The following is a 27198-nucleotide window of genomic DNA, read 5'->3' as shown; positions in this document are numbered from 1 at the left end:
AGAGGGATAGATAGGGACAGACAGAGATGAGAAGCATCAATCATCAGTTTTTCATTGCGACACCTTAGTTGTTCATTGATTGCTTTCTCATATGTGCCTTGACCATGGGCCTTCAGCAGACCGGGGAACCCCTTGCTCAAGCCAGCGACCTTGGGTCCAAGCTGGTGAGCTTTGCTCAAACCAGATGAGCCTGCACTCCAGCTAGCGACCTTGGGGTCTCGAACCTGGGTCCTCTGCATCCCAGTCCGATGCTCTATCCACTGTGCCACAGCCTCGTCAGACCCAGTTTCTTTTTTTAAAACAAAAATCTCATTAATACATAATTTCATAAATAAAGACAAAATAGAACTTGTCAGTTCAATATGGATTATGCCAATCACACATTCAGAAATTTTATTTATACAATAATGTTTAGGGTTATCTAAAAGCAGTCATCTATATATATATGTTTGGAGCATATGTATTTTATATATACCTAATCATTATGCAAATATTCTTTAACCTTTTTAACTTGAAACAGACTATTAGCTCCCTGTGGACAGGTATTGTCCATGACTTTGTATCCTCCATAATACTAAAATAGTGGCTAACATAGCGCTGATAGCTGATAGCTGAATACTTAAAACAGATATAGAAATATGCAACATAAAAAAACTTATTGCCCTGAACAGGCAGTGGTGCAGTGGATAGTGTTGGCCTGGGACACCGAGGACCCAGGTTCAAAAGCCTGAGGTCACTGGCTTGAGTGTGGGCTCATCCAGCTTGAGTGTGGGGTCATTGTCTTGAGCGTGAGATCATAGACATGACTCCAGGTCACTGGCTTGAGCCCAAAGGTCACTGGTTTGAAGTCCAAGGTCGCTGACTTGAGCAAGGGGTCACTGGCTCAACCTGAATGCCCCCAACGCCCATCAAGGCACATATGAGGAAACAATTAATGCATAACTGAAGTGACGCAACTATAAGTTGATGGATATCATCTCTCTTCCTTTCTGTCTCTCTCTCTCCCCCTCTCACTTAAAAAAAAAAAGTAGCAGAAGTTCAAGGAAAAGCTGTGCATTTGGGCTGGAACTAAGACAAGATATGACAAAAACTGTATGTAACTAGATTAAGTCAGGTCCTTCCACCCCTTCCCCAACTAGATTCAAAGTTTATTTAAGCCAATTAAAATACATTTCAGTATGTAATACAATAAATAGCATTCTAGAGAAATAACCATACCTGCTTCTGGTCCCTGGGACCACAACTGCACCACTTTCTTCATTTCTTCTCTGCAAAAATACTGCAAATTTATTTCTTGTTGTAGATGGTGTGCTTAAACATTTTTTAATAGTAGTCCCATCTTCCAGATCAGACATCAACATTTTGGAAGAGTTCAGTGGTTTATTATTTTTACAGCTATTTCTCTTAGGCTTCTTTGTAAATGAAAGAGAATACTGATTTATCAGATCATCTTCTGACAGCTCCTCTAAATAAAAACAAAATTATCAATAAATCTTTATTTGTATACAGTTAGAGATTTGGCTTTAACTTCACAGTCCATTGTCCTTGATCCTAGGATGAAGTCTTTCTTTTTTCTTTTTTTAACTATGCATCAGAAAGGAAACCCAAGGATAGGTGTGTTTCACAATTTCCATGATTTAATATCAGTTATTTGTATAATTTTACATGAAACTATCTAAACCAAAATTTCAGGACACAATCAATTCTGTAAGTGTCATATACTCATTATACTAAAGGCGTAATATTGAATATAAAGAGAAAAAAAAACAATTTTAAGGGACTTTACATGTAAATATATATAATGAATTAATGTCTGATTTTTAAAAATGCTTTTATTTATTGATTTGAAAGAGAGGAGAGAGGAGAAAGGGAAGGGAAGAGAGGGAGAGAGACTGATTTGTTTTCACTTATTTATGCATTCATTGATTGATTTTTGTGTGTGCCCTGATGGGGGATCAAACCTGCAACCTTGATGTATTGGGATAATTCTCTAACCAACTGAGCTACCTGGCCAGGGTTAGTGTTTGATTTAAAAACGCTCCAGTAAAACCAGAAGCTATTTATATATACCACTATGTGATAAAGTTTTTGAGGTATATGTTGATTATCAGATAGCAGTAATTTGCGCTGTAGCTTTTACCTCACCACCTAGCTCTGGGGCCCTAGGAGACTGCGTGTGGCAATTGTATTCTGTGGTATTAGAATAAATCAAACACTGAATAATACAAAGGCTCCAGCCTGAGATAGGCCAGAACCTAGAGATGGCAATAAGGAGCTTCAAATTAGCTCAACTAACTCTTAGTCTGAGCAGCATCCATTCACACTGGAGTAAATGCTCATCACTCTGAAAAGTCAGTAAAATAGCTGAGGGCACCAAAATACAAGAAACAAGATGATACCTCCAATTTTAAAAAGCTATAGAGCAGTAAATTTGATTTTTGTCTCCTGGGCATTGTAGGAGCTCTTCAACAAGAAGCCATGCCAGACTAAGCTCACTTTCCTTCTATGATAAGCTTAGAGTAGCTATTCTGGGGAATTCCATAAATTTAGTATATCCCAAGTTGAGTGAGACACTCAGGGTCCCTTGTATTGTCCTACAATCTATTGTATATTAGTTTGTGGATCAGCAGCAAGTCGGACAGCCCTGAAAGACTATTGGCGATTATTAGTGTGAAAGGAGGTCTCCTCTCCATAGTGCTTTAGATTTCCATAGTTGCTCTGATTCAGTTCAACTTTATTACACAAACACATTTTAACCAAAACTTTAAGACATAGAAAGTGACACTTCTCAAATTTCTAGCTAACATATGTAATACCCATATGAGAAGATATACAAATATTCAAAACAAAAACAAAAAGAATTAGTGGGCAGGACAAGAATACAAATGAATCAGATGACCTCAATGGGAATAATTTCACCTGCATTTAAGTTTAAAAGCATCACTGTACCCGGTTTAACAGCAACTGGTGAATTTTGATTATAAGCTTAGTAAATGCCAGCAAAATGACAAGAATGCAAATAAAAGCCAACACTATCTTCACCTGCAATGATAAAATCAGCCTCTGGATAAAGGACTGAAATAGGGTCACAATTCTAAAAACTGACTGTGCTCCGTGGTAAGTGGACAGCTCCTCACAGTCACCCACTGTAAGAGTTATACAATTAATCTCGCCCTGGAAGAGCTAAGGAACTTTAGTTTGAAAAGAAATAAAGGAGGGTCACAATGACTGTCTCTAAGTACATTAAGGGCTGTCCCTAAAAGAGGGATTCAACTCAGGCTGTTCTGTTTTTGAGTTTGTGTACGCCCAGAGGACACAAGCCATTGCAAAGTTGTAATGTAAAAGAGCATAGTCTGACATAACGTACTAATAAGCCCCTACATAAAAAGAAGAGGCCATGTGGATGGTGGCAGGACGGCAGGAAGGAACGAGCATGTTTAGTGCACCTGCTATGTACATGTACTTTTCATACATTATCTTATACATACACATACATAAAAATTTGTGAAACAGGCAATTTCATTCCTATTTTGGAGTGGGAACAATGGTTCAGAGATATTAGCATGAAAAATATTTAGGTTCCTATGGAATCAGGACATTTTGGCTGAACATGACATGTATAATCTATACCTAAATTTAAAAAATAAAAGCATTAACTACAAATTTACAAAGGCTTTTGTTTTGTTGTTTGTTGTTAGTCTTGTATTCATTCATGCAGCTGTTTGAGGGAAAGAAGAAAGAAATTACAATTATTCTATTTCTAAACATGTTCTATGGTGAAAAAACCCCAAAACTTTTCCCAATACCTAGTATTCCATTCTCAGCACTTCATTCAACATTGCACTGGAGGTTCCAGCAGGCAAGAGAAAGAAAGAAAAGGCATCCAGACTGGAAAAGGAGAACCAAGACTGTCTTCACTGTAGGTAACACGACTGTTTATATGGAAAAACCTAGAGAGTCTACAAAAGTGGATTTAGCAACGCTGCAGAATACAAGATTGATATATTAAATACAAAAATCAATTCTTTCTATATACTAGCAATGACTAACTAGAAATTAAAATTAAAATACCATTCACAGTAGCATCAAAAAATTTAAATATAGGGGTAAATTTTATAATGGATGTGCAAGCCCTGTGCAGAGAAAATTATAAAGTTCTGAAGACTTAACTTAGACTTAAATAAATAGATCAGAAAACTCAATATTGTTCAGATGTTAACTGTCCCCAAATTGATCTACAGAGTAAATGGAATCCCAATCAAAATCACAGCAGGCTTTAATAAAAGAGAGAAACTGGCAGTTGATTCTAAGATTTAAATGGAAATGTGCAGAACAAAGAACTAGCCAAAACAATTTTTCAAAAACCCTATGGGATCTCTACTACTTGATTTAAATATTGACTATAAAGCTACAGTGATTGACACAGGGTGTCTATTATAAAGACAGAAGAGACACCAATGGCACCGCATAAGAGATCAGAGACAGAGCCACATGCATAATGGTCAACTGATTGCCAAAAAGTGTGCTGAGGCAATTCACTAGGGAAAGGACTATCCTTTTAACAAACGCTGCTGGGAAAACTGAATTACCATATACAAAAAGTGAACCAGGATCCTAACCTCACACCACATAAAAAAAAAAATCAATTCAAAATGAATCAAAAGCCTAAATATTATATAAGCATTAACACCATAAAAGCCCTGAAAGAAACAGGAGAAAAGTCTTAGTGACCTTGGGTTTAGCAAAGATTTCTTCAATGTGACCAATTCTCAATGTATTTCACAAAAACAAAATACATACCACTTCTTGGTCTTTTCACAACGGTCAGCTTCCTTGGTAGATTTAACCCTTTAGTATTAATCACCTGTTCGATGCCCATAGTACTTGAATTTTCCTTCAGTCTTGTAGCATTTGGGATAATATTACATTCAAGTCTAGGGCAGTAATTCCTATGCCAAATGCTATTAACATTAGATGGTTTTTGACATATTTTGTCATCCCAACTATGACTTCTTGAGTGGGCAGGCTAAAATAGTAAAAGAATAAAGATTACTTTAAGAAAAATAGTCACTTTATGTCTCTTTGTATTAACATAAAGTTTAAGCAAGTAGTTAAACTACCCTTAAAAAGAACAGCTTTTCGAAGAAATATCTGTCCTCTAATAATGTTTTCTACTTTTCTGTTAAGTGTGTCTTGTATTCTTAGGTTTGTCTTCTAATGAGGGTCAAATGACCTTGTTAGCTCACTTCTAATAAATAAAAAAGAGTACTTCTAAAGTTTAAGTGATTATTTCAATACACAGTACTAATTAGTTTAACAATCACCTGGCAATAAGCCTCTAAATCAATGGTTCTCAACCTGTGGGTTGCGACCCCAGCGGGGGTCGAACGACCAAAACACAGGGGTCGCCTAAAGCCATCGGAAAATACATATTTATTATACAATACATCTTTAAATAAAATATGTATTTCTGATGGCTTTAGGTGATCCCTGTGTTTTGGTCCTTCGACCCCCGCTGGGGTCTCAACCCAGAGGTTGAGAACCGCTGCTCTAAATGATCATTTACATGCCCTTTACAAAGTCCCTGAAGATTAAAACCATAAAATTATGTATTTGAAGTAATCAACTATCTCACCTCTAGAAATTGGTCGAGTCAAATCAAAACAATCTAGTTTACAAAACATGAGTTTATATTGAACCCATACTTGGAATCATCTTTACTTGTTGAGTAAATGAATGTCGGTTACATCAGTAGTTTTCAACCTTTTTATACTTGAGGACCGGTGAAAACAGGAGAATTATTTAGGGGACTGCTAAGGGACAAATCACACAGAGCATAAGCGAACTCAACTAAGATTACTAGGTCTATAGTCCTTATATAACATCAGGGTGGGTAACTCTTTTGCAGACTGGCAAAAGATTTCTGGTGAACTAGTCCAAGGACCAGTGGCTGAAAAACACTGAGTGATATGATCTCTTTCATCCTCTCAGACCAGAAGTGCTAGCAACAAGCAGGCTTGCTTTCACTGCTAAGTCCTTCTGCTTCTTTCGGTTGTCATACCGGTTGGCAGTTTCTTCTTTCTCATAGTTCCCAGTCCAATCCATGCTTCTCACCCTTGCTCATTAATTCAGTCCTTTACCAATCATTTATTAAGCATGTTAAACATAGTTAGCTTAGCTAGTGTTCCAGGGTACAAAGAAAAATAAAATATATTCCCTGCTTCTAAGAACTTAGCAATGAAAGACCATAAACCCCTGCCTTTATGAAGACTATATTCTTTTGGGAAAAATTAGAAAATTACATAGCAGTTAGTGCTAAAAAGACAAAACAGATAGAAATGTTATTAGGGAAAGTTGATGAGGAATGAGGTTTACTCTGATTGTGGAGAGATTTAAGATTACCAGAAGTTATTAATGTAGAGATTCAAGAGACACTTCGGCCTGACCAGGCGATGGCACAGTGGATAGAATGTGGGACTGGGATGCGGAGGAACCAGGTTGGAGACCCTGAGGTCGCCAGCTGGAGCGCGGGCTCATCTGGTTTGAGCAAAGCTCACTAGCTTGGACCCAAGGTCGCTGGCTTGAGCAAGGGGTTCCTAGGTCTGCTGAAGGCCCATGGTCAAAGCACATATGAGAAAGCAATCAATGAACAACTAAGGTGTCGCAATGAAAAACTGATGATTGATGCTTCTCATCTCTGTCCGTTCCTGTCTGTCTGTCCGTCTGTCCCTATCTATCCCTCTCTCTGACTCTCTTTCTGTTAAAAAAAAAAAAAAAAGACACTTAGAATGATGTGGATGTCACACAGCCTAAAGATTGGGCTGGAGTAAATATGAATGAAGAGAGAACAGTCTGAATAAAAATATGAACAGAAAAGGGAATGGTGGAAGAGTGTACCACAAGGGATATATACAATTGGGAAAAAGTAGAAGAAAACAGGAAAGGGTTTAAAGAACACAGCAGGGGTGCTCATTAAATATTTGCTGAACTATGAATGAGTGAAAACCAACTGGTAATCTCAAGAAAAGTGTTTCTAGGTCTGGGTCTTCACCAATACCAAATGACAAAGGCCAAACAGGGTGAGATGAGAAAAAAAGGCATCAAATGCTTGGTACAGTCAAATGAAATGTTCAAGTCTAGAGGTTTGATAATATACAATGCAGTCACTTTTTAATTTAAGGAAATTAACCAAAATACCGATGTTCTAAGACAGGGGTCCCCAAACTTTTTACACAGGGGGTCAATTCACTGTCCCTCAGACCGTTGGAGGGCCAGACTATAAAATAAACTATGAACAAATCCCTATGCACGCTGCACATATCTTAAAGTAAAAAAAAACCAAAACGGGAACAAATACAGTATTTAAAACAAAGAACAAGTAAATTTAAATCAACAAACTGACCAGTATTTCAATGGGAACTATGGGGCTGCTTTTGGCTAATGAGATAGTCAATGTGCTCCTCTCACTGACCACCAATGAAAGAGGTGCCCCTTCCCGAAGTGCGGTGGGGGCCGGATAAATGGCCTCAGGGGGCTGCAGTTTGGGGACCCCTGTTCTAAGAGATATATTTTCTCTAGCATCAAGTTGTTCTCAATCTATACTCTGCAAAGCGCCTGGATATAGAAATGCTTACAGATGTTTACTAAAGAGAGATTTGCCTTTTGTCACAGTTCCTGAGACACAACTAAAACGTGCTTTGAGAAAGGAGGCCAGTAAAATATTACCACAGCAGTGTCCGGATTGTAGTCATCGATCTGTTCAAAAGTATTTATATCTTTATTTCCAAGTGCTATTTGAAGAGCTATAGAATTATCAATATACCTAGGTTGGTAAAATTAAGGAAAAATACTTCTATTACGAACTGAAGAAATAACACTGTATTAAGATAGAAAAATATATTCTATTGTCATAGAAAATTTTCAGGTTTATAACTTCCAAGGACCCTACTTACTTCCACACTCAGCATTACTGAAACCACAGTATTTACTCATCTGTTTGTCACTACAGGAGCTGGCTGTTTTCAAAGGCAAAGCTGCAGTCATCACTACTCCCTCTTAAGAGAGACGGACAAGAAAGTCCTGGTCCCCACCTGAGTGACTCAGGGCTATGTCCTGCCCAAGGCAATGTGGCAGTAGCTGTGGGAAGGGCATCCCCGCTGGAGTCCTCACATGCCCAGAATGCCCTCTAGTAAGTCTTACGTGCTGCCTTTGGGATAGATTCTTAAGTGACTGCTCTCAGTGTGTTCCTATCAAGTCAGTCTAAGTAATCAGCAAGTGATAACAAATGAGCCTCAGATTTATAAACAACATGTTGCTCTAAATTTTCATTAGCATGGTAATTAAAATTAATAATACACATTTAACTATGAAAAAGAAAGCAAAAAACAATTAGTGAGTTTTTTCTTTTTTTTTTTTTTTTTTACTGATTCCACCACTCTGGCTCAGAAAGGATACTGCCCAGCGTAGCTTAGCGTTTCAGGGTCAATGTCATCTCTATAGTCATTCAGAGGGGTGAGCTTCCTCTTTACGGGATCAAAGACCAGCTGGTACAGGAAGGTATTGTTGGCCCGAATAAATCCTTTGATGTAATCTTCTGATACTGTTATATTCATCTTGAGATAATGTCCAATTTTCTTGATAACCTAATAATAAATGCAAAAATATTTACAAGTTATCTGCAAATAAAGAATACAGAATGCACTGGCCCAAGGACCAGTCAGGTTACATGAGAAGGATGAGAGAAAACAGAAAAACCAATTGCTTTTATCAACATTAAAAACCTCTACCAGCAAACATAACTGTCACATCACTTAAAGTTCTGAGTCTCTACAACAGTATTTTCTGTTTTTTCTACTACAAAACAAAAGAATGAAAAGTGCCCATCAAGTTTCTATTTCTAGGTGTAACTTATTTTTTTTATGTGCTGATTTTAGAGAGAAGGGGGAAAGACAGAAATATCGATCTGTTCCTGTATGTACCCTGACCTGAGGTAGAACCAATAACCTCTGCGTATTGGGACAACGTTCCAACTAACTGAGCTATACGGCCAAGTGTAACTTTAAGATAAATATTCTTCACTCTCAAAGTCGCCTTCATTCAGAAGGCAACAAACAAACAACATATTTGAGAATGAAAAAACCCTAAGTATTCTTAGATTGTATTTCTAAAGCAAAGTTGGTATCTAACTCCTACTTAACCAAGTCATGCATAATTACAGCTGGAAGTGGTTTTAAATATTTTTTATCAAACTCACAGATGGAAAAGGGAAGACCCAGGGAACTGAAGTGACGTGGAGTCAGACTGCTCAAGGCATGTTGCTCTATTCTGAGCTCTGCTACTGTCTCCCAATTTAGAGCTCTTTCCGATACCACACCACTCCTAGCCCTGAGGACTCACACTTCGTACTTTTGGAAACAGAAGATGGAATTCTGCTCTGTAGACTCCAATGGCTTTTAAAGGACTGCTTGCCCAATGTGGAGACAACAGGCTTCTTTAATGTACGCTGACATTTCTAAGGTATGAGCAGTGATGTAAGGTAACTCAGCACCTGCCCGAGCCTCCACGACACATAAATGTTGCATCAGACTGCATGAAGTAAGACATGAGAACTCAGTTGTTGTCCTCTAGTAAGCCATACTAGAAAGATTTACATAAATGTGCAATTATTCTCACAATTTCCATTTGTTGAAGTCATGGCAATTTTTCATAAAAATATATTTTTGTTAATATGTAATGAATTTATTAAATTTAAGTGAATTATAACTTTTGCTTTAATTTGATTTGGGAAATGTCAAAAGCTATAATCCATATAAATAAAAACTATCACCGCAAACAGGTTTTAAGAGTACAAAGGGATCCTGAGACCAAAAGTTTGAGAACCACTACTATTGAGTAATACGACAGGAATCAAAAGGTGGTATGTTTTAGCCTTTTTTCTATCCTAGAGTATTTTAAACATCCCTTAAGTGTCTTCATGCTTCTGAAATCAAGTATAACACTTGGTAAAGGACTTTTACTTTTTCAATATCTGGATTATTGGCAATCCTCAGTACTCTGCAGGCCTTTGCTAACCCGATCCCACGCAGTGAAGCGAGGTAGTCGCAGCCGGACAGGATACACATGTAACGGAACTTCTCTTCTGTGAACACATCCCCCAGCTGTTTGCACATTCCCAGCCGAGCCTGATCAATTTCCAGTCCATTTCCAAACTGGTCCATTTTTAAAATCACCTTCAAAAGAAAAAGAAATTTTTAATAACTACAAGGGCCATTTTCATTTTTTATTATACTATCCATTGCAGTACTTCTAAGAAATCTTTCTTGTTCTTCATCATAACAATGAGAGGTGAGACACAAAGGGTGGGTAATTACCATCAAATCTGCAGATAGGCCCTGGCTGGTTGGCTCAGTGGCAGAGCATCGGCCTGGCGTGTGGATGTCCTAGGTATGATTACCAGCCAGGGCACGCAGGAGAAGTGACCATCTGCTTCTCCACCCCTCCCCCTCTCCTTGCTTTCTCTCTCTCTCTTCCTCTTCTGCAGCCAAGGCTCCATTAGAGCAAGTTGGCCTGGGCGCAGAGGACGGCTCCATGGCCTCTGCCTCAGGCACTGGAATGGCGCAGGCCGCAAAGGAGCAACGCCCCAGATGGGCAGAGCATCACCCCCTGGTGGGCATGCCGGGTGGATCCCAGTTGGGCACATGCAGGAGTCTGTCTCTCTGCCTCCCCGCTTTTCACTTCAGAAAAATACAAAACAAAACAAAAAACCTGCAGATAAATTCAGCTGAAGCACAGGCTGTGCCTTGGCCCTAGGAGCACCCTTTCTGTACCTCCTGACTTTCTACTTATGATACATTACAGGGTTGTTATGGCGATCAACAGCAATTCATATAAAAAGCACTTCCCTCTTACCTTCCACCATTACTTTTTAAAAAAGTAACCCTTTTTCTTATTTTTAAAGTTATACATGGTCATTATAAAAAATTTGAAAAACACAAATTCAAGAGGAATAAAACAGAAGTTGCCCTAGATCTCTCACCTGTCACTGTTACCCAGCACTAACCTTTTGACATAGATCCTTCTAGTCATTTATGAAATATATAGATAATATAAACATAAGTATTAACAAATATGAGATCACCCTCTACTTTGGTATCTTAATTTTCCCCCTTAACACAGCATAAAACTTTCCATTAAATAGTTTTATACACAATACCATTTAAGTCAATTTATTTACCTAATCTAACTAAAAAATATAAAGCACATGTTATCATTATTAAAAAACAAAACTAGGACCTGCCCGGTTGGCTCAGTGGTAGAACATCAGACCTCCGTGTGGAAGTCACAGATTCGATTCCTGGTAAGGGCACACAGAAGAAGCGCCCATCTGCTTCTCCACCCTTCCCCCTTTCCTTTCTCTCTGCATGTCTCTTCCTCTCCTGCAGCCAAGGCTCCATTAGAGCAAAGTTGGCCCAGGCGCTGAGGACGGCTCCATGGCCTCCACCTCAGGTGCTAGAATGGCTCTAGCCGCAACAAAGCAACAGTGCTTCAGATGGGCAGAGCATCACCCTCTGGTGGGCATGCTGGGTGGATCCTAGTCGGGCGTATGTGGGAGTCTGTCTGTCTGCCTTCCCACCACTTCTCACCTCAGAAAAACAAAACAAAACAAAAAACCCAAAAAAAGCCCAATACTAGTAATTTTATATTTTGGACAATAAATAATTTGGACAAAACAAAACACTCTAACCTTAAGGGCTCTCTGAAAAAGCACCCATATTATAAGAATGCCAAGCGGCAAAGCCTTTTTTATTCACTTTAGAAAAAACAATTAACATTGTAAGTAGATATGAACTGCAGGTATTAACAGGAAAGGGGAAACTTGAGCTCTCGGATTTACATTGGCTAAATACCTTTTTACAGCCAAAAGCGAGGAGGTCAGAGTCCTCTGTGATGACAGCTTGCACAAGGCCAGCTTTGTTGAGATATGCCAGCTGCGCATCGGCCTCATAGGGTGCCACGAGGCAGTCCACGCCCTGGGACCGAGCGGCCTGGGAGAGAGGAGCAATCAGCCCGCAGAAAAGCATCTGGACAGAGCTACTCAACTTCTGGCTCAAATCCATTTCATTACCCGCCTCAACATGCACAATACTATTTTCAAAAATCATTTCCTTTGAAGCATGCTTTTCTCTACTTTCAGTCTTTGTATGTACTGAACGGATCATATAGCCACTAAGAAGTCTTTTAAAAATCAATTTATAGGCCCCAGCCAGTTGGCTCAGCGGTAGAGCGTCGGACCTCCGTGTGGAAGTCCTGGGTTCAATTCCTGGCCAGGGCACACAGGAGAAGCGCCCATTTGCTTCTCCACCCCTTCCCCTCTCCTTCCTCTCTCTTTCTTCACCTCATACAGCCAAGGCTCCATTGGAGCAAAGTTGGCCCCGGGCACTGAGGACAGCTCTGTGGGCTCTGCCTCAGGCGCTAGAATGGCTCTGGCTGCAACAAAGCAACACTCCAGATGGGCAGAGCATCGCCCCCTTGTGGGCATGCCGGGTGGATCCCGGTCGGGCACATGCGGGAGGCTGTCTGCCTCCCGGATTCTAACTTCGAAAAAATACAAAAAAAAAAAAAAATCAATTTATAAATTTGAAGGGAAGAAATACTGCTATACATTGGTGGGGGATGGGGAGGAGCAATAACTTCAAGCTACAACATTTAATTATTGCAATTATAGAAAGCTTCCATCTTAAGAATGGTTATGCTCCAAAAGTATATAAGACTAATGTTTAGATTTCTCAATCAATTTTCCCCATAAAATCAACAGGTTCTCTTGTCAGGCTACAAAAGTCTATCTGACATAGATAAATCACAGAATTGAATTTCTGTATTTATCTTCCCATTTATCCGTCCAGCAGTTTGAACACAAGCCTGAAAAGGGGAGTGAGGGCTGGAACTGTAGACCCATGGACACTAATGTTTATAGTAACAAAAAAGATGTTTCTAAGCAGAGCAGATTAGGTGGCCTGGAAGTGTGTCGGGTCCCTGAATCAGTGAAGCTGGTTCGAGAGATCCCCGAGTCGTCCAGGACGGAAGGTTTAGGAAATGATGGAGACTGTATGAGAGTGAGTGGGGCTGAACCTCCAGCAATGTCCCCCTTCCCTGCTACTGGACATGCAGATGCAGTTTCTTTAAAAAGGGAGAGCTCAGCTTCTTCCTTAGGCTTTGTTCCTTGGAAACCATTCAACTCCTCCATTCCTTCTTCCTCTAATATCAGCCCTCTCCAGGTCAGGTCTACCATCATTTTCCTGCTCTCCCATTAACAACCAACTTCTAACCAGCTTACATAAACTTAGCCATTCATTACTCTGGTATTAATTTTTAGCTGACTTACTTTAATCACTTTGTGGGCCATCGCATGTGTGATGTTGACACAACGAGTAAAGCAGTCTCTGGCCTCAGAGACCTTTCCCTCACGAAGAAGCTGCCTTCCCTTAAGAAGGTTGGCTTGTCGTCTTCTGCAAAGAGAAAAATATTCAGAGGCTGAATCAAGAAACTATAATAAAATTCTAACTCAAAACATTTTCCTAGAATAAAAAAAAAATGTTGACTCATTTGAACATGCACACCAGATCCCTGAGAATCCCTTGGGCTTATTGGCAAAGAGAACAGTGATTTACAATACACACCTCAGCTTCTCAGACAAAAAGAACACTCATTTATAATACACACCTCAGCTTCTCAGGCTTTCCCACGAAAACATTTTGTCTCAAAAGAACATGAATTAAGTAAGACACTTAAGAAGAAAATAGGAGTCATGGTTTTTATACCATCAAAACTTTCAAGTACAAAGGCTGGGACTTGATCAACATACAGAGAACTCGAGGAATATCCCTTCTGTGGGCTTCTCTGTGAAATCTGTTCAAGAACAAACTTCAGAAAAACTAAAATAGCATGAGAGACACTGACATAAGGACTGTTAATAACCATAAAATATACAGTTATTTGTAGAATCAAGACTATAAATAAGAGAGAGAGCCATATAGCTACGTGCTCTGACAATGTAGTACCACTATTTTTAAAATGGGAAGAGAGGATATGCAAAAGAGCATGATAGGAGTTACAACCCCCAAAACAAAAAGAGAGCAAGACAAATGTAAAATACCAAGTAAGAGAAACAATGAATTAAAATATATTAGTAATTAATGATGAATGTAAAAGGAATACAATTCTCCATTCAAAAGATTTTTTAAATGGCAAAGATTGACAGAATGGATAAAAAACAAATACAGTAATGTGTTCTTCTTTTTTTTTTTTTGTATTTTTCTGAAGCTGGAAACGGGGAGAGACAGTCAGACAGACTCCCGCATGCACCTGACCGGGATCCACCCGGGATGCCCACCAGGGGCTACGCTCTGCCCACCAGGGGGCGATGGTCTGCCACTCCAGGGAGTCGCTCTGCCGCGACCAGAGCCACTCTAGCGCCTGGGGCAGAGGCCAAGGAGCCATCCCCAGCGCCCGGGCCATCTTTGCTCCAATGGAGCCTTGGCTGCGGGAGGGGAAGAGGGCCAGTAATGTGTTCTTTATAAGAGACAAATGTAAAAACTAATGACTTAGTAATGCCAACGGTAAACAGAAAAAAGACAGTCAAAACATACAAAAGAAAGCTGTTATGACTGTACTAATGTCAGACAGAACAGACTTCAGAACAAAAAAGCATAACTAGAGTCACTACATATTATTTCAATTTTCCACAAAAATAAAGATTCTAAACTTTGAATGCAACCAATAAAACAGATTCAAAATAAAGCAAACAACGGAGAGATGAAAGGTGACTTGGGGTGGTGAACACACAATACAATATACAGATGATGTATATAGAATTGTACCCCTGAAACTTATATAATTTTACTAACCTATGTCACCAAAATAAGTTCAATAAAAATACAACAAAAAAATGGGCACAGCTACAAGATAATTAAGATTTCGCTATCATGGTGAAATTTTCACATGCTTTTCTCAGTAGTTGATTAAGACACATATAAAAAAAATTTCCCCACCAATAAAACAGTAAAGATATAAAAAATATGGATACTAAAATCAATAGTCTTGATTTACTAGACAGAAAAATCTTCACTCAATAATTGGAGGATGCACATTCCTTTATAGCACACATGGAAAATTTAAGAAAATCTGTCCATGCAGTAGATTATGGGACAAGCCACCAATTTTTAAAATTTTAAAAATTGGTATTATACAAACTACAGCATCAAACCTCAATGCAATTAAGCCAGAGATTAAACAGAGGATGACTTACTCTCTTCTAGACTTCTCCACTTCCTTTTTAGAGGGCAAAGTACATCCATCAAATACAAGGATAGGCTTGATCCCATGAGATAGTAACATATTTACAAATTTCATACAAAAGCCTACATACCTATGAAAATAAAGAAAACTTATTTAAGTGTTTTACATCTTGTAAGTTAATACTTTTGCTCTTTTTAAAACCAGATGAGACAAATTATGAAAACAGGTTGTTTGTTTTTTTAAGAAAATGTTTTACATAGGAAATGGAAACTAATTTAGAGTTGGGTTCAAATTCTGCCTTGGATCCTAATGAGCTATATGTCGTTCAATGAGTTACTTTATCTTCAAAGCCTTGCTTTCTTATCTGTAGATTAAAAGGCTTAGAGAGCCCTTCCATTGGAACATTTTATGATTCAAAATCTTGCCTTTCCCCCCACTTTCTTTTTTTGGTTTGGAAAAATTTCAAATCTATTGAAAAGTTGAAAGAATAGTTCAGTAAGTACCCAATTCCTCCAACTATACCATTATCACACACAAGAAATTTAAGAGCAATAAAATATCCTCTTTTCCTGACCAGGCGGTGGCAGTGGATAGAGCGTCGGACTGGGATGCGGAGAACTCAGGTTCGAGACCTCGAAGTCACCAGCTTGAGCATGGGCTCATCTGGTTTGAGCAAAGCTCCAACAACTTGGACCCAAGGTTGCTGGCTCAATTGAGCAAGGGGTTACTCGGTCTGCTGAAGGCCCACGGTCAAGGCACATACGAGAAAGCAATCATGAACAACTAAGGTGTCGCAATGAAAAACTGATGATTGATGTTTCCCATCTCTCTCTGTTCCTGTCTGTCCTTACTTATCCCTCGCTCTGACTCTGTCTCTGTAAAATAAATAAATAAATATATATATATCCTCTAATATACAGTCTATATTAAAATTTGTCCAGCTGTCCCCAAAATGTTTCTTATAATCAATGATGTCCTGGTAAATGTTCAATAACCAATTTTGGGGGCAAGGAGCACCTGATTTGTAGCATGTCAACTTCCCTGGCATGAATATTCTGTAATGAAGGACAAACTCCAATGTGGGGTCACTGAACTGGAAGGACATGGTGTCCCATAAACTCCAACACAGCACTGCTACAATCTGTCCCAGTCCAGGATTCAAATCAGTATCATGTATCACATTTAGTTTTTTATGCTGACAAGGCAATTAACAAAAGCAGCTACATTTACAACTCCCATCATTTCATTAAAAAAAGGGTATTTTAACTCAAAATAAAAAGGTATAATCTTAAAAAGTAATCACTTAATTCAAATATATTCTTCTTAATGAAAGACTCACCATGTTGTCCCCATTTTTCTTTTTATTGTAAACCAGTAACAATGAGCCTGCATTGGTCTACAGAGCAGCCATGGTGGCCTGATTAAATATCATGCAAAAATAGGAGAAAGCAAATATAAAATTGTAATGAATTTTAAAGACAAAATGGCTGGGGAGGCAGACATGTGGACACCTTCAGATCGAACTCACACTGTCACAGGGCACTGGTCAAATTAATCTGACCTGAAAGCCCAAAATATTCAAGACTTCCCCCCTTCTTTCTAAGAAACAAACATGATTACTACATTTTACCTATTGTCTATTGCTTAAGTAAATCACATTAAGATCAGCTAGCCTTTCTTCTAGAAGATAAATTACAGTTTGCAAAAAAGAAAATACATAATTAGTGCCCAAATCCCCATGGAAAATGTGTGCAAAAATTGTGCTTGTTTTTCTAAAGTTTCTATTTAAAAAAATAAAGAGGACATTAATTTTGCCTCAAATGAAGTCACAGAATTATAATTGGATATCAATGTGTCTCACTGTTTTTGGCCCCAAGTGAAGCAAATGGCATATTTGATAACAGGGCTTAGCAGTGTTGTCTATACCTAAGAAGGTAGTAGTCTGGTTTCACTATGGATTTTCAGAATATTGTTAAAAAGTTTATCTTAGACAAAGAATAAAAAAGACCTTTAGTCTTTGCCCATCACTGGCAAAGTCTAGCTCAGCGGTTTTCAACCTGTGGGTCGCGACCCTGGCAGGGGTCGAACGACCAAAACACAAGGGTCGCCTAAAGCCATGGGAAAATACATATTTCCAATGGCTTTAGCCGCTGAGAAGCCGTGCTACCGTCTGCAGCAGCGCCGTTATGGACCTGCGTTCCAGGGGCGGGGGAAGTGCGGGGGCACGTTCCACAGTCCATAGCAGCGCGGTTGCTCCTCCATAGCAGCGAATTACGTGTGTCCGAATTACGTGTGTCCGGCGCTTGCTGACGTCATCAGTGGGCGGGTGCAGCAAGCGCCGGAGGACAGAAGCCTAGGAGGCGGAGAGCCAAGACAGCCTGCGAGACAGCCTGCTGGTGTAAAAAAGGTTAATAATGTAAAAACAGTACACACACCATACACACAACACTGTGTAAGTATAAACTACATCGGTCTTATACTATAAGAGACCACTATAAGATGTAGTTCACACTGTTCCCCAATGTATAATTATCTACTATATCTCCCACTATTTTCCCATATTCTGAATGAGGAAACTGCTGAAATCAGCGGTTTCCGGCATTAAATCCGCCTCCTATTGATTTCATTGGGAGTGCGGCAGATTTTGTGGAAGAGAGCTCCTGAGAATCTTGGGTTACCACACAATCCGCCGCAGCTTCCTTTTGATTTCAATAAGAGGCGGAGAAATGACAGTTTCCGACACATTTCTTCCTCTCCTATTCAAGTCAATGGGAGGCCGCAGCAGATTCCGCTCAAATATAGAGCATGTTGCTTAATTTTTTCCACGCTAGAACTTTTCCTAGAGCAGAAAAATTCCAAAGGTGGAATCCGCCACCCCCAATAGACTGAAAGAGGCCTCACACTGAGGAATCTGCTGTGCGGATTCTGCAGTGTAAAAGATCTGCCTCCTATAGAAGTCTATTGGGGGTGGCGGATTCCACCTTTGGAATTTTTCTGCTCTAGGAAAAGTTCTAGCGTGGAAAAAATTAAGCAACATGCTCTATATTTGAGCGGAATCTGCTGCGGCCTCCCATTGACTTGAATAGGAGAGGAAGAAATGTGTCGGAAACTGTCATTTCTGCCATATAGGGGATCTCTCTTCTGCGGAATCCACGGGTCTCCCATTGAAGTAAATGAGATGTGGATTCTACCGCAGAAACCGCTGCTTTATAGTGTGAAAGAGCCCTGAAAGATACCATGCTGTGCAGAAACTGCAGTGTAGCCTATGATGTAGTTCACACTGTTCTATATAGAAAACTTGCCACTAATCTGGGAAAAACAGATCCATTAGTTAAGCAGCTATTTACGGAATGGTAGCCTCAATACACTAGGTAAGGAGGTCCATTAGTAATAAATATTTCTTAGTATATAATTAATATGTATATGACTAATCGCTATGTTTAAATTATGTTTGATTTGTAGCAATGAGAATATATAATGCATATCAGGTATTTACATTCCGAATCATAACTGTAGCAAAATTACAGTTATGAAGTAGCCACCAAAATTATTTCTTGGTTTGGGGTCACCGCAACATGAGGAACTGTATTGCAGGGTCACAGCATTAGAAAGGTTGAGAACCACTGGTCTAGCTTATTCCAAATAACTACTAGGCCTATATCACAAAAGGGAAATCATTCCTGATTCGGCAATGTTCAAAACACATACTCTCACTTCTTGATAAACCTGGCATTGGATGAAAACCATTGTTTTCTGAAATAAAGCATTGTAAGTCTTTTCTATTTTTTTTTAACTGATTTTAGTGAGAGAAGAAGGGAGAGACAGAGAGAAAGAGAGACAGGAACACCGATCTATTCCTGTATGTACCCTGACTGGGGGTTGAACCCGCAATCTCTGTGCTTCGGGATGATGCTCTAACCATCCGAGTTATCTGGCCAGGGCTAAGTCTCACTCTTCATTGGCAAGGAATTAACCATGAAGTCCACACTTACTTATCAGTAGGTTCACCTTTGGCGAGTTTTTCAGCACAAGCAATGGCTCCTTTGTGAAGCCAGCAATATGTATCCACAGCCACAACCTGCCCTTTATACTTCCTCATGTGGACAGGTTCAGAGGCTTCTTTGATGAACTGCAGTAATCCTTGTATCCCCATTGTGCCAAGTTAACTACAAGATAGGAAAAGAGAAACAGAAAGCAACAATATTTAAAGCAAATATATTTCTGTCCATGTTTTTAGAAAAAAAAATGAATCTTTTTTTCTTTCAAAAAATGAGCCCTGGAAACTGAAAAGTACCTGTTTCTATTCAGATATTTGAGCATCATTGTTCTCAAAGTATTTTAACTGAGTTTTTCCCTGCCCAGCAATTTCCAAAGTCTAGAATTTTTATACCAAACCCTAATACTACCTCTAATGCCACCTGATCATTCCTTAATGTTTATCGTTTCCAAAGAATTTTTCCACTTGGCATTATAATGAGTATTCCAAGCCCTTAACACAGTACTAGATACATGGAGGTGCTAAAAATGTATGAGTCTCTCCTCTCTTAAAAAAAAATTGATAAAATCTGCAAAACTGTTTTTGCTATGACATCACACACCCTCTCTAAATAGGCATTAGAAGGGCCAACATGTCAATGAGCACCGGAGTGGAAACTCAAAACAGTTTGTAGAAAAGTAGGTATTTCAACCTGAAAAGTATAATGCTTCAGAACAAATGCTTTGGCTTCCCACCACCTTCCATCCAGGCTGCAACCCCTAAAGCCCTTTCTATGTATACAGAAAGTGTGGAGCTCCCCCTAGCGCCTCACAATGAGAAGAGACAGTAATGGGCACTGAGCAGTGTTGCTTGGCGTCTTGTAACCTTAATCTCTGCTGACAAATAAATTTGGGAGATGGGGAAGAAAGCACACGCACAGGATCAGAAGTCAGCCTTACCCTGTTGATAACTGAAGAGAAGTTCTGGTGCTTTAGTCCAGCAGTTCTCAGATTTCAGCAGTTCCCAAATTCTCAACTCCACGCCTAAGTTGTGGAGTGAGGTGGGGGGACTCTGAATTTTAATCACAGTCAGTAACTGGGACGCAGGTGGTCTTTAAGCCACAGTTCGAGAATAAACAATTTCTCTTCTACTTCTCCGATAATGTCCCTAAAAAGAGTATTCTTGCACTCGCAGGAAAACTAACATCGTTTACATGTCGTGAAATACATCATCTTCTGCGCTAGGAAAATATCCTCGAATATCTCAGCAGAGTGAGCACGACCGAGTGCCACATGGCACAAATCCTTTGAGTAGATCCCCTGAAGCCCCCAAGGTAACAGTAATTACGGCCACATCACCGCGTTGTCCTCTTTGGTCGCGGAGATGTGCAGGAGTGGCCTGTAAGCCCAATCCAGAAAACACATTGTCTTTGATCTGCAATAAGAAAAAAACGCTTGTCAACGTTTAAAAGACGGGAGACAGCGGGTAAAAACGGGACTGCTAGCTTCTGCAGGAAGATTCGGTCGGACAACCGGGGCCCGGCCCTGCAGGGTGGTCTGCAGGGAGCGGGAGCGGCCCCCCGGCTCACGATCAGCAGCCTAGCCCAGCCAAGCACGTCCCCTCCGGACCAAACACGCTCCCACGCCACGAACCGACGCAGGCGGCGCCTGCCGCGCTCCCTCGGGCTTTGCTGCAGGGTCGAGACCACCGCGACACCGGCCCCGCGGGGACCAGTAGGAACCCACCTGCAGCCTCCGAACAGCCTGCTCTGCTCACTTCCCGAGGAGGGATGCCCCGTCCGTTCGAGAGCAGCGGATGGGGGCTCCGAAACCCCTCGCCTGGCTCCCTTCGGCCGCAGCACCGGAAGCGAGTACCACGAAACGCTGCAAAGGCCCGGTCTTTCAATTTGCGCGGGAGAGCCGAAGGCTCGCCAGCGGAAGTGTGACGTCAGCGCAACTCCGCGACGCGACCCCGCCTCCCGGAACGCCTGCCTCCCTTGACGCGACCGCCGCTCTGAGATCCGAGTGCGCGGCCAGCCGGAACCGGACGCAGCCTTGCGAAGCGGCGGGAGGAGCTAAGCAGATAGCTAATAGGGCACGGCGCCCGGCGGGAGCTTTTTCTCTCGCCGGGGCTGCTGGAACTTGTAGTTCTTTTCTAACTTGCAGTTTCAATTTACGGGCTGCTGAACAGAGCTCTGCTTGGTAGCTGTGTTGGGGTTTTTAAAACCTATAAAAGGGGCTCCAGGGAAACAGGAGATGCAGCCTGAGTTGTAATAGTCTTTGCACCCTTCCTGTAAACTTTGGGTAGGAGGAGAGGTTGCGCTTGGTAAGTAATTTAATTGAGAAGTGACAAAGATTTTCTCCTGGCCCCAGCTTTTCTGGGCCCTCTTCTTTCCCAACTACACCTCAACCATGGACTATAAAGACTTGAAAAGCTTACCAACATCATTTGTAACAGCTCAAAGCCACATCCCTAGGATGACGTTAGCCTCCTCTTACAGTGCCTGCAGGAGAAAACTCAAGGCTGACAGAAGAATTTACTGTTTGTTCCAGCCAACACCCTAAGATAGGGCTCTTGTCTCCTGTAAGAAAGAGTATAGGAACTTAAGTCCCATAGTGACGCTTAGCAATACCAGCTGGGCTTCACTTTTCCCTCTAACTTCTCACTTCCCTAACTACTGAGCCCCTAATCCCTCATACTGTCTTTAAATCTCCTATTCATCTTTGTACAATGGAGTTGAGTTCAGTTCACTCTGGACCCTTTTCTTGTTGCAATAGCATTACTGATTAAAATCTGCCCTCACCCCTTTACCTTGGCTGCAGCTTTGCTCATCTTTGAGATAAGTCAGGGGAAATATTACAAATGGTTCTTAGGTGCACAGACTTTAAAGCCACCTTGGACTTTGGTGGCCACTTGGGGCCAGGGTTCCAGTCCTCATAACACTAGACCTAGTTGCTATCCTCTTTTCTTAGGGGTTTGTGGTAAAAGAAAAAAATTTGGCAAGAACCTTAATTAGGCAAGACTGCAAAATATACCCTGCATCCAGAGATGGGCAGGGATGATAAATTAAGACTCAATTTAAGGAATTGAAGGGGAAGGAGTGAACACACTTTTTAAAAAAATGTTCCTCTTTTGACTACTCTCTCTACATATGTCAATGTAAAGAAAACCTGTTAAATAAATAATGGGACAGGTGTTTCTTTTTCATGCCAAATATGACTAAGTGGAGTTTTCAAAAACAGTCATTTCTCTCATCTTTAAAATAACTCTTAAAAAAAAAAAAAAGGACAAAAGATACCATCCCAAAGAAAAAGGAAAAGAACTAAAAAAAAAAAAAAAATACATGTTTGGCTATTGTCTTATTTCTCAGCTCCTCTTGTAAAATTTCTTGAAAGAATTGTCTGTACTTGTCATCTCAAGTTCTCCCATTTACTGTTGAATATTTTTTCTTTTTAAAAATAGATATGTAAGACATGTACAGAAAGGTACACGGATGCTAAGTGACCACAAAATGAACACACCACATTACCTCCTCTCAGCTCACCTAGAAGACCCGTCTCCCTTTCCAATAACAAATGTCTTTTTCCTCCTGAAAGATACCGGAATTATAATCTATCTTCTAACTGCTTTGCTTATTTGTAAAGTATGTATAAATGCAATCATGCAGTTTTCATTATTTAGCATTTGGCCTCTTTTACCTGACATTATGTTTGTAAGATTTACCCATGTTATTGAGAAAACCTATAGTCTTTTTCCTTTTTTTGTGTCTATGGAGAATTGTATTATAGAAATATAATTTATCCTTTCTGCTCTTGACAGATGACTTTGTGTTTCCAGGATTTGGCCATTGTTAATAGTGCTTTCATGAACATTCTTATAACTTCTTGTGAATGTTTCTTCAAACTCCTATGATTCTTTTTCCACTTAGCCACACTGGGTGCCTTGCCATTGGTTAAACATTCCAGGAACTCTCCAAACCCAAGTCCTTTGCATGAGCTGTTCCTTCTTTCTGGAATGCTCCTCTACTGAATACCCATGACCTACTTCTCTGCTGTTCTCGGGCCTTTGCCTGGAGTTTCTCTCTCAGCGAGCTCTGAGTAATATAGCTATTTGTAAAGTTGTTTTATGGTCAAATCAAACAAAAAGGTATTAACATAGAATTTTTTAATTAATCTAGGACATAAGTTGCAGAAAGAATATATGTTGGTTCTCATTCCTTACTGTAGAGGAAATATTATTTTAACAAGCCTCTCTTTTTTTCTTTGAAACAACAAAAAAAAACTATGTAATTCATTTACACAGTATGATATCTCTAAAAAATAATAAAACTTAATTCTAAAAAATAATAAAGCTGGACCTAAAATATACATTTTGGACAAACTGGCATTGTTATTTGAGAAAACTCTCTTGTAGGGGATTGATATATGAGAATAATATTCACTCTCTAAAAAAAAAAATCACTATCTAAATGATCACTTTTACTATGAGATTCCTGAATTACAACACTTAGAAAGCATTTAGTATGTTTCAGTTTTGTTGTATGTTTTAAACTATTAACTTGTTTAATAGTTAGAACAATACTGTGAGGTTGATGAATTTATTATCCTTATTTTACAAATAAAATAGCTGCACTACAGCCTGATCAGGCGGTGGCGCAGTGGAGAGAGCATCAGCCTGGGACACAGAGGATCCAGGTTCAAAACCCCGAGGTTGATGGCTTGAGTGCAGGATCATAGACATGACCCCATGGACACTGGCTTGAGCCCAAAGGTCACTGGCTTGAAGCCCAAGGTCGCTGGCTTGAGCCCAACATTGCTGGCTTGAGCAAGGGGTCACTCACTCTGCTGTAGCCCCCCAGTTAAGGCACATATGAGAAAGCAGTGAATGAACAACTAAGATGCTCCAATGAAATTTTTCTCCCTTCCAGCCTGTCTGCCCCCATCTGTCCCTCTCTCTCTCTATCTCTTTCTCTCTCTCACTAAACAAACAAAACAAACTGCTGCTCTACAAAGGGACATGAACACAAGGTAGCTTGGCCTCTGAGTCTGTGCTTTGATGACTACTATATGTGTTTATCTATAGGGAAATATCATGTTAACATTTTCAAAGTAATCAATTTACTGGTCTCCTTCAAAAAAATTTTTTGGGGGGAGGGGAAGAAAAAGGAGAAGGAACAACTTTTATTTAGAATCTACCATGTTTTGTGTGTGTGCTCATTTACTCCTCAAAATTTATCACCCCATTTACAGAAGAGAAAACTGAAGCCCAGAGGAGTAGGTAAGCTTATCATATCCTAAGGCTACTCAGTGATGGGGATCACATGTGATTCAGGCCTAGGTCTGCCTCACTCCAAAAGCCTGTATTCTTCTTCTCAATGACATATAAGGGGGAGTGGTGTCACCCAGTGAACAGTGCAGACCCAGGAAAGGAGGAGCCACACCCAGTTTCAGCTGGGAGCTGGCTGTGATGGAGCTGTAGAATCAGGAAGGCAGTAGATACAATTCCAGTGAGAATTTCTGGGTCCACAGATATCTTTTTCTAACCTTGGCCTTCACAGCTATATTCTCAGGTGAGTGCTCAGTGAATGGCTGGGCAAGGCCCCTGTAATCACAGCCAGGCAAACTCTTTATTTTTGTATGAGATCTGTAGTACGTCCCACAATCTGGGCCCAATGTCCAGGCTGAGGAAGGTACGCCTCCTTCTTTTGGTGTAGCAATAGCCTTTTTACTGATTCTCAGCATTACCACAATTTTTCATGGCCTGAAGCTACTTCCTCATCTCAATGCTTCAACTTTTTTTTTTTTTAATTAAAATACACAAAGTTCAGAAAATGTTATCTGCTTTCCTGGTGAGCTTGGGATTGGTCATACCAGAGGCACAAAATGGATATGGGTTTTTTTACTTTAGCAGCAAGCTGTGACTTGTAATCAGATATCAGAATAATAGTTGCAAGGTGGCAAGCTGCTGGAGGACATCCCATTCACGAGATAGCCGGAAGGGACACTTCTGTTGAAAAACTCAGTGAAATATAACCTGGAACAATGAAACAGATATCAATACACTGATAAAGTGAAAAAAAAAAAAAAAAAGAAAAAAAAAAAAAACAGCCAGAGGAGAAATACAAGATGGAGAGGCTCAGCTTGAACAAAGAAGTCACATTGATTGAAAAGAGCTGTCCTTGTGTGGCAAGAGCTGGATTTTGCTGGGCAGCTGTTCTCAGAGTGAAAGGTCACATTTGGGTCTCAGTCTGTAATAAAGTGATATATATTTCTTATTTCTACTCTACTGATTTTTAATGGTCATGTTTTACAACACAATACTTACTGTGTTGCTCTCATATCATTGCCCTGCAAGTTTCCTTGCTCTTCCCACCCCCACTTTTTGCAGTCACTCTTTGCCGCCTCTGAGCTCCTCACCACCCAACTGTATTTTCTGGATATTCACGTTCCTTCTCAATAAGACCCTTGTTCACCTCCACTGCTGAGAATCCCGATTACCTTTCCAGAATTAAAGTTTGAGTTCATTGACTCTCAAAGGTATTTGGGAGTCCTATTCCTTTTCTGTACCTACCCCCTATAGATGGTCTTTAGGTTGAGGTATTTCAAGGTCATCAGCTATTGAGGCTTGGCTGGAAAAGTGTTTCTGTCATGGTCAACCCACCACATTCCTCTGCAAGTCTGTCTCCATTAGGCCTGAACTTAGGTTTTCTGCCTCAGAGTCCTGCAAGGCAGAGTAGAATCGGTAAGTAGTTTTGCAAAAGCATTTCTTGGTTTGTATAGCCCAGATGTAATTACCTTAAATCTCTACACATTTTATTTCAATAACCCTCTCTTCAATAGCTCTTCAAATGATAATTAATTTTCCTGTAAGTTTGGGTTTACAGGTTTATCCTTAACTGATACTGGATAAATGCTGCTATCTAGCTTCCTAGACATTATCAAAACTACCCAGAACCCCATCTTGGGTGGACAAGGTAGTGTTGAGTGCCTCCATGTTTGAAAAGGGCACTGGCTTTATTCATCAAAAATTCCCAGGTAGGGTGACCTTTTGATATTGAATGTGAGTGGAACATTGATTATCTACTGCTTCTATTTTACTCTGCACATCTTTGCTTCTCTAAATGACCTGGACTTGGCAGCGGGAGTCCTGATGGACCACAGGTCCCTCCCACCTTTCTTCCCACTGTGTTTTATAAAGCTCTGGCCTCTAAAGAACAGTTACTAAACAAGCAAACAAACAAACAAAATAAAGAGCAGTAACTACAAAAACAATCCTGGAAATTACTTTATCATCCCTAGGGAGTATTTCTGCATAGACCCAACTTCACGTCCTTCCTTCTCAGATTACCTGTTCCTCACAAGTCAAGATGGCCCCCTGCTGCCTGAGTCCATGCATATTTTCCAACTACAGTAGAAATACATATATTTCTAGTGACCTAAAGAAAATATAGAAATTTATGGAGAAGAAAAAAAATCCCCAGTAATACTGTAATACTACTATTCAAAGATAACTACTGTTAACATTTTATGTTTTTTCCAGCATAATATATACAATCTTGTATTTTTCTCAGTTATCATTATTTCTTAAGCATTTTCCTGTGCAGTAAATATTCTTTGAACACATATTATATATTCCTTCATTATGAATTTGTGATAGTGATTTAAGTATTATTGAATATTGAGTTTGATTTTATCTTTTAATGTAAATATTGGCCATATTAATATCTTTATGCTGTTATCCAATGATCTACTTAGGAAATTCCTAGAAGAGGAATGGCAAAAGTAACTAAAGTGTTTTTCTCTTTCTTTAATGTTCTTCATAGAAACTTTTCAGCAAAAATTAGCAATTTAAACTACTAGCTCTTTGTGAGCGCCTCTTAATACTCCCCAATATATAGGATATTTTATTAAATTTCTTGACTGGGTGAT

The 27198-nt window shown here is 39.9% G+C and overlaps 1 protein-coding gene across 2 annotated transcripts in view; it reads right to left on the bottom strand.

Annotated features, from left to right (window-relative positions):
• Window positions 1–21191, bottom strand: part of EXO1 (exonuclease 1) — a 30142-nt gene extending 8951 nt beyond the window's left edge. The window contains exons 1-11 of one of the 2 annotated variants that reach the window (XM_066236368.1): window positions 21016–21191; window positions 20230–20704; window positions 19287–19460; window positions 15305–15424; window positions 13382–13505; window positions 11907–12044; window positions 10017–10229; window positions 8455–8642; window positions 7726–7822; window positions 4801–5026; window positions 1219–1465 (exon numbers count right to left, since the gene is read on the bottom strand). In XM_066236368.1, coding sequence (XP_066092465.1) covers window positions 1219–1465; window positions 4801–5026; window positions 7726–7822; window positions 8455–8642; window positions 10017–10229; window positions 11907–12044; window positions 13382–13505; window positions 15305–15424; window positions 19287–19447 — 1514 coding nt within the window. In that variant the 5' untranslated portion in view covers window positions 19448–19460; window positions 20230–20704; window positions 21016–21191. The remainder of the gene's footprint in view (window positions 1–1218; window positions 1466–4800; window positions 5027–7725; window positions 7823–8454; window positions 8643–10016; window positions 10230–11906; window positions 12045–13381; window positions 13506–15304; window positions 15425–19286; window positions 19461–20229; window positions 20705–21015) is intronic. The other variant, XM_066236376.1, reaches the window with a different exon arrangement.
• Window positions 21192–27198: the final 6007 nt, after the last annotated feature.

Source organism: Saccopteryx bilineata, chromosome 1 (assembly GCF_036850765.1).
Source record: "Saccopteryx bilineata isolate mSacBil1 chromosome 1, mSacBil1_pri_phased_curated, whole genome shotgun sequence".
NCBI classification, from domain to species: Eukaryota; Metazoa; Chordata; class Mammalia; order Chiroptera; family Emballonuridae; genus Saccopteryx; species Saccopteryx bilineata.
The sequence above is the reverse complement of the archived record's forward strand: the minus strand, read 5'-3'. Positions and strand labels throughout refer to the sequence as shown.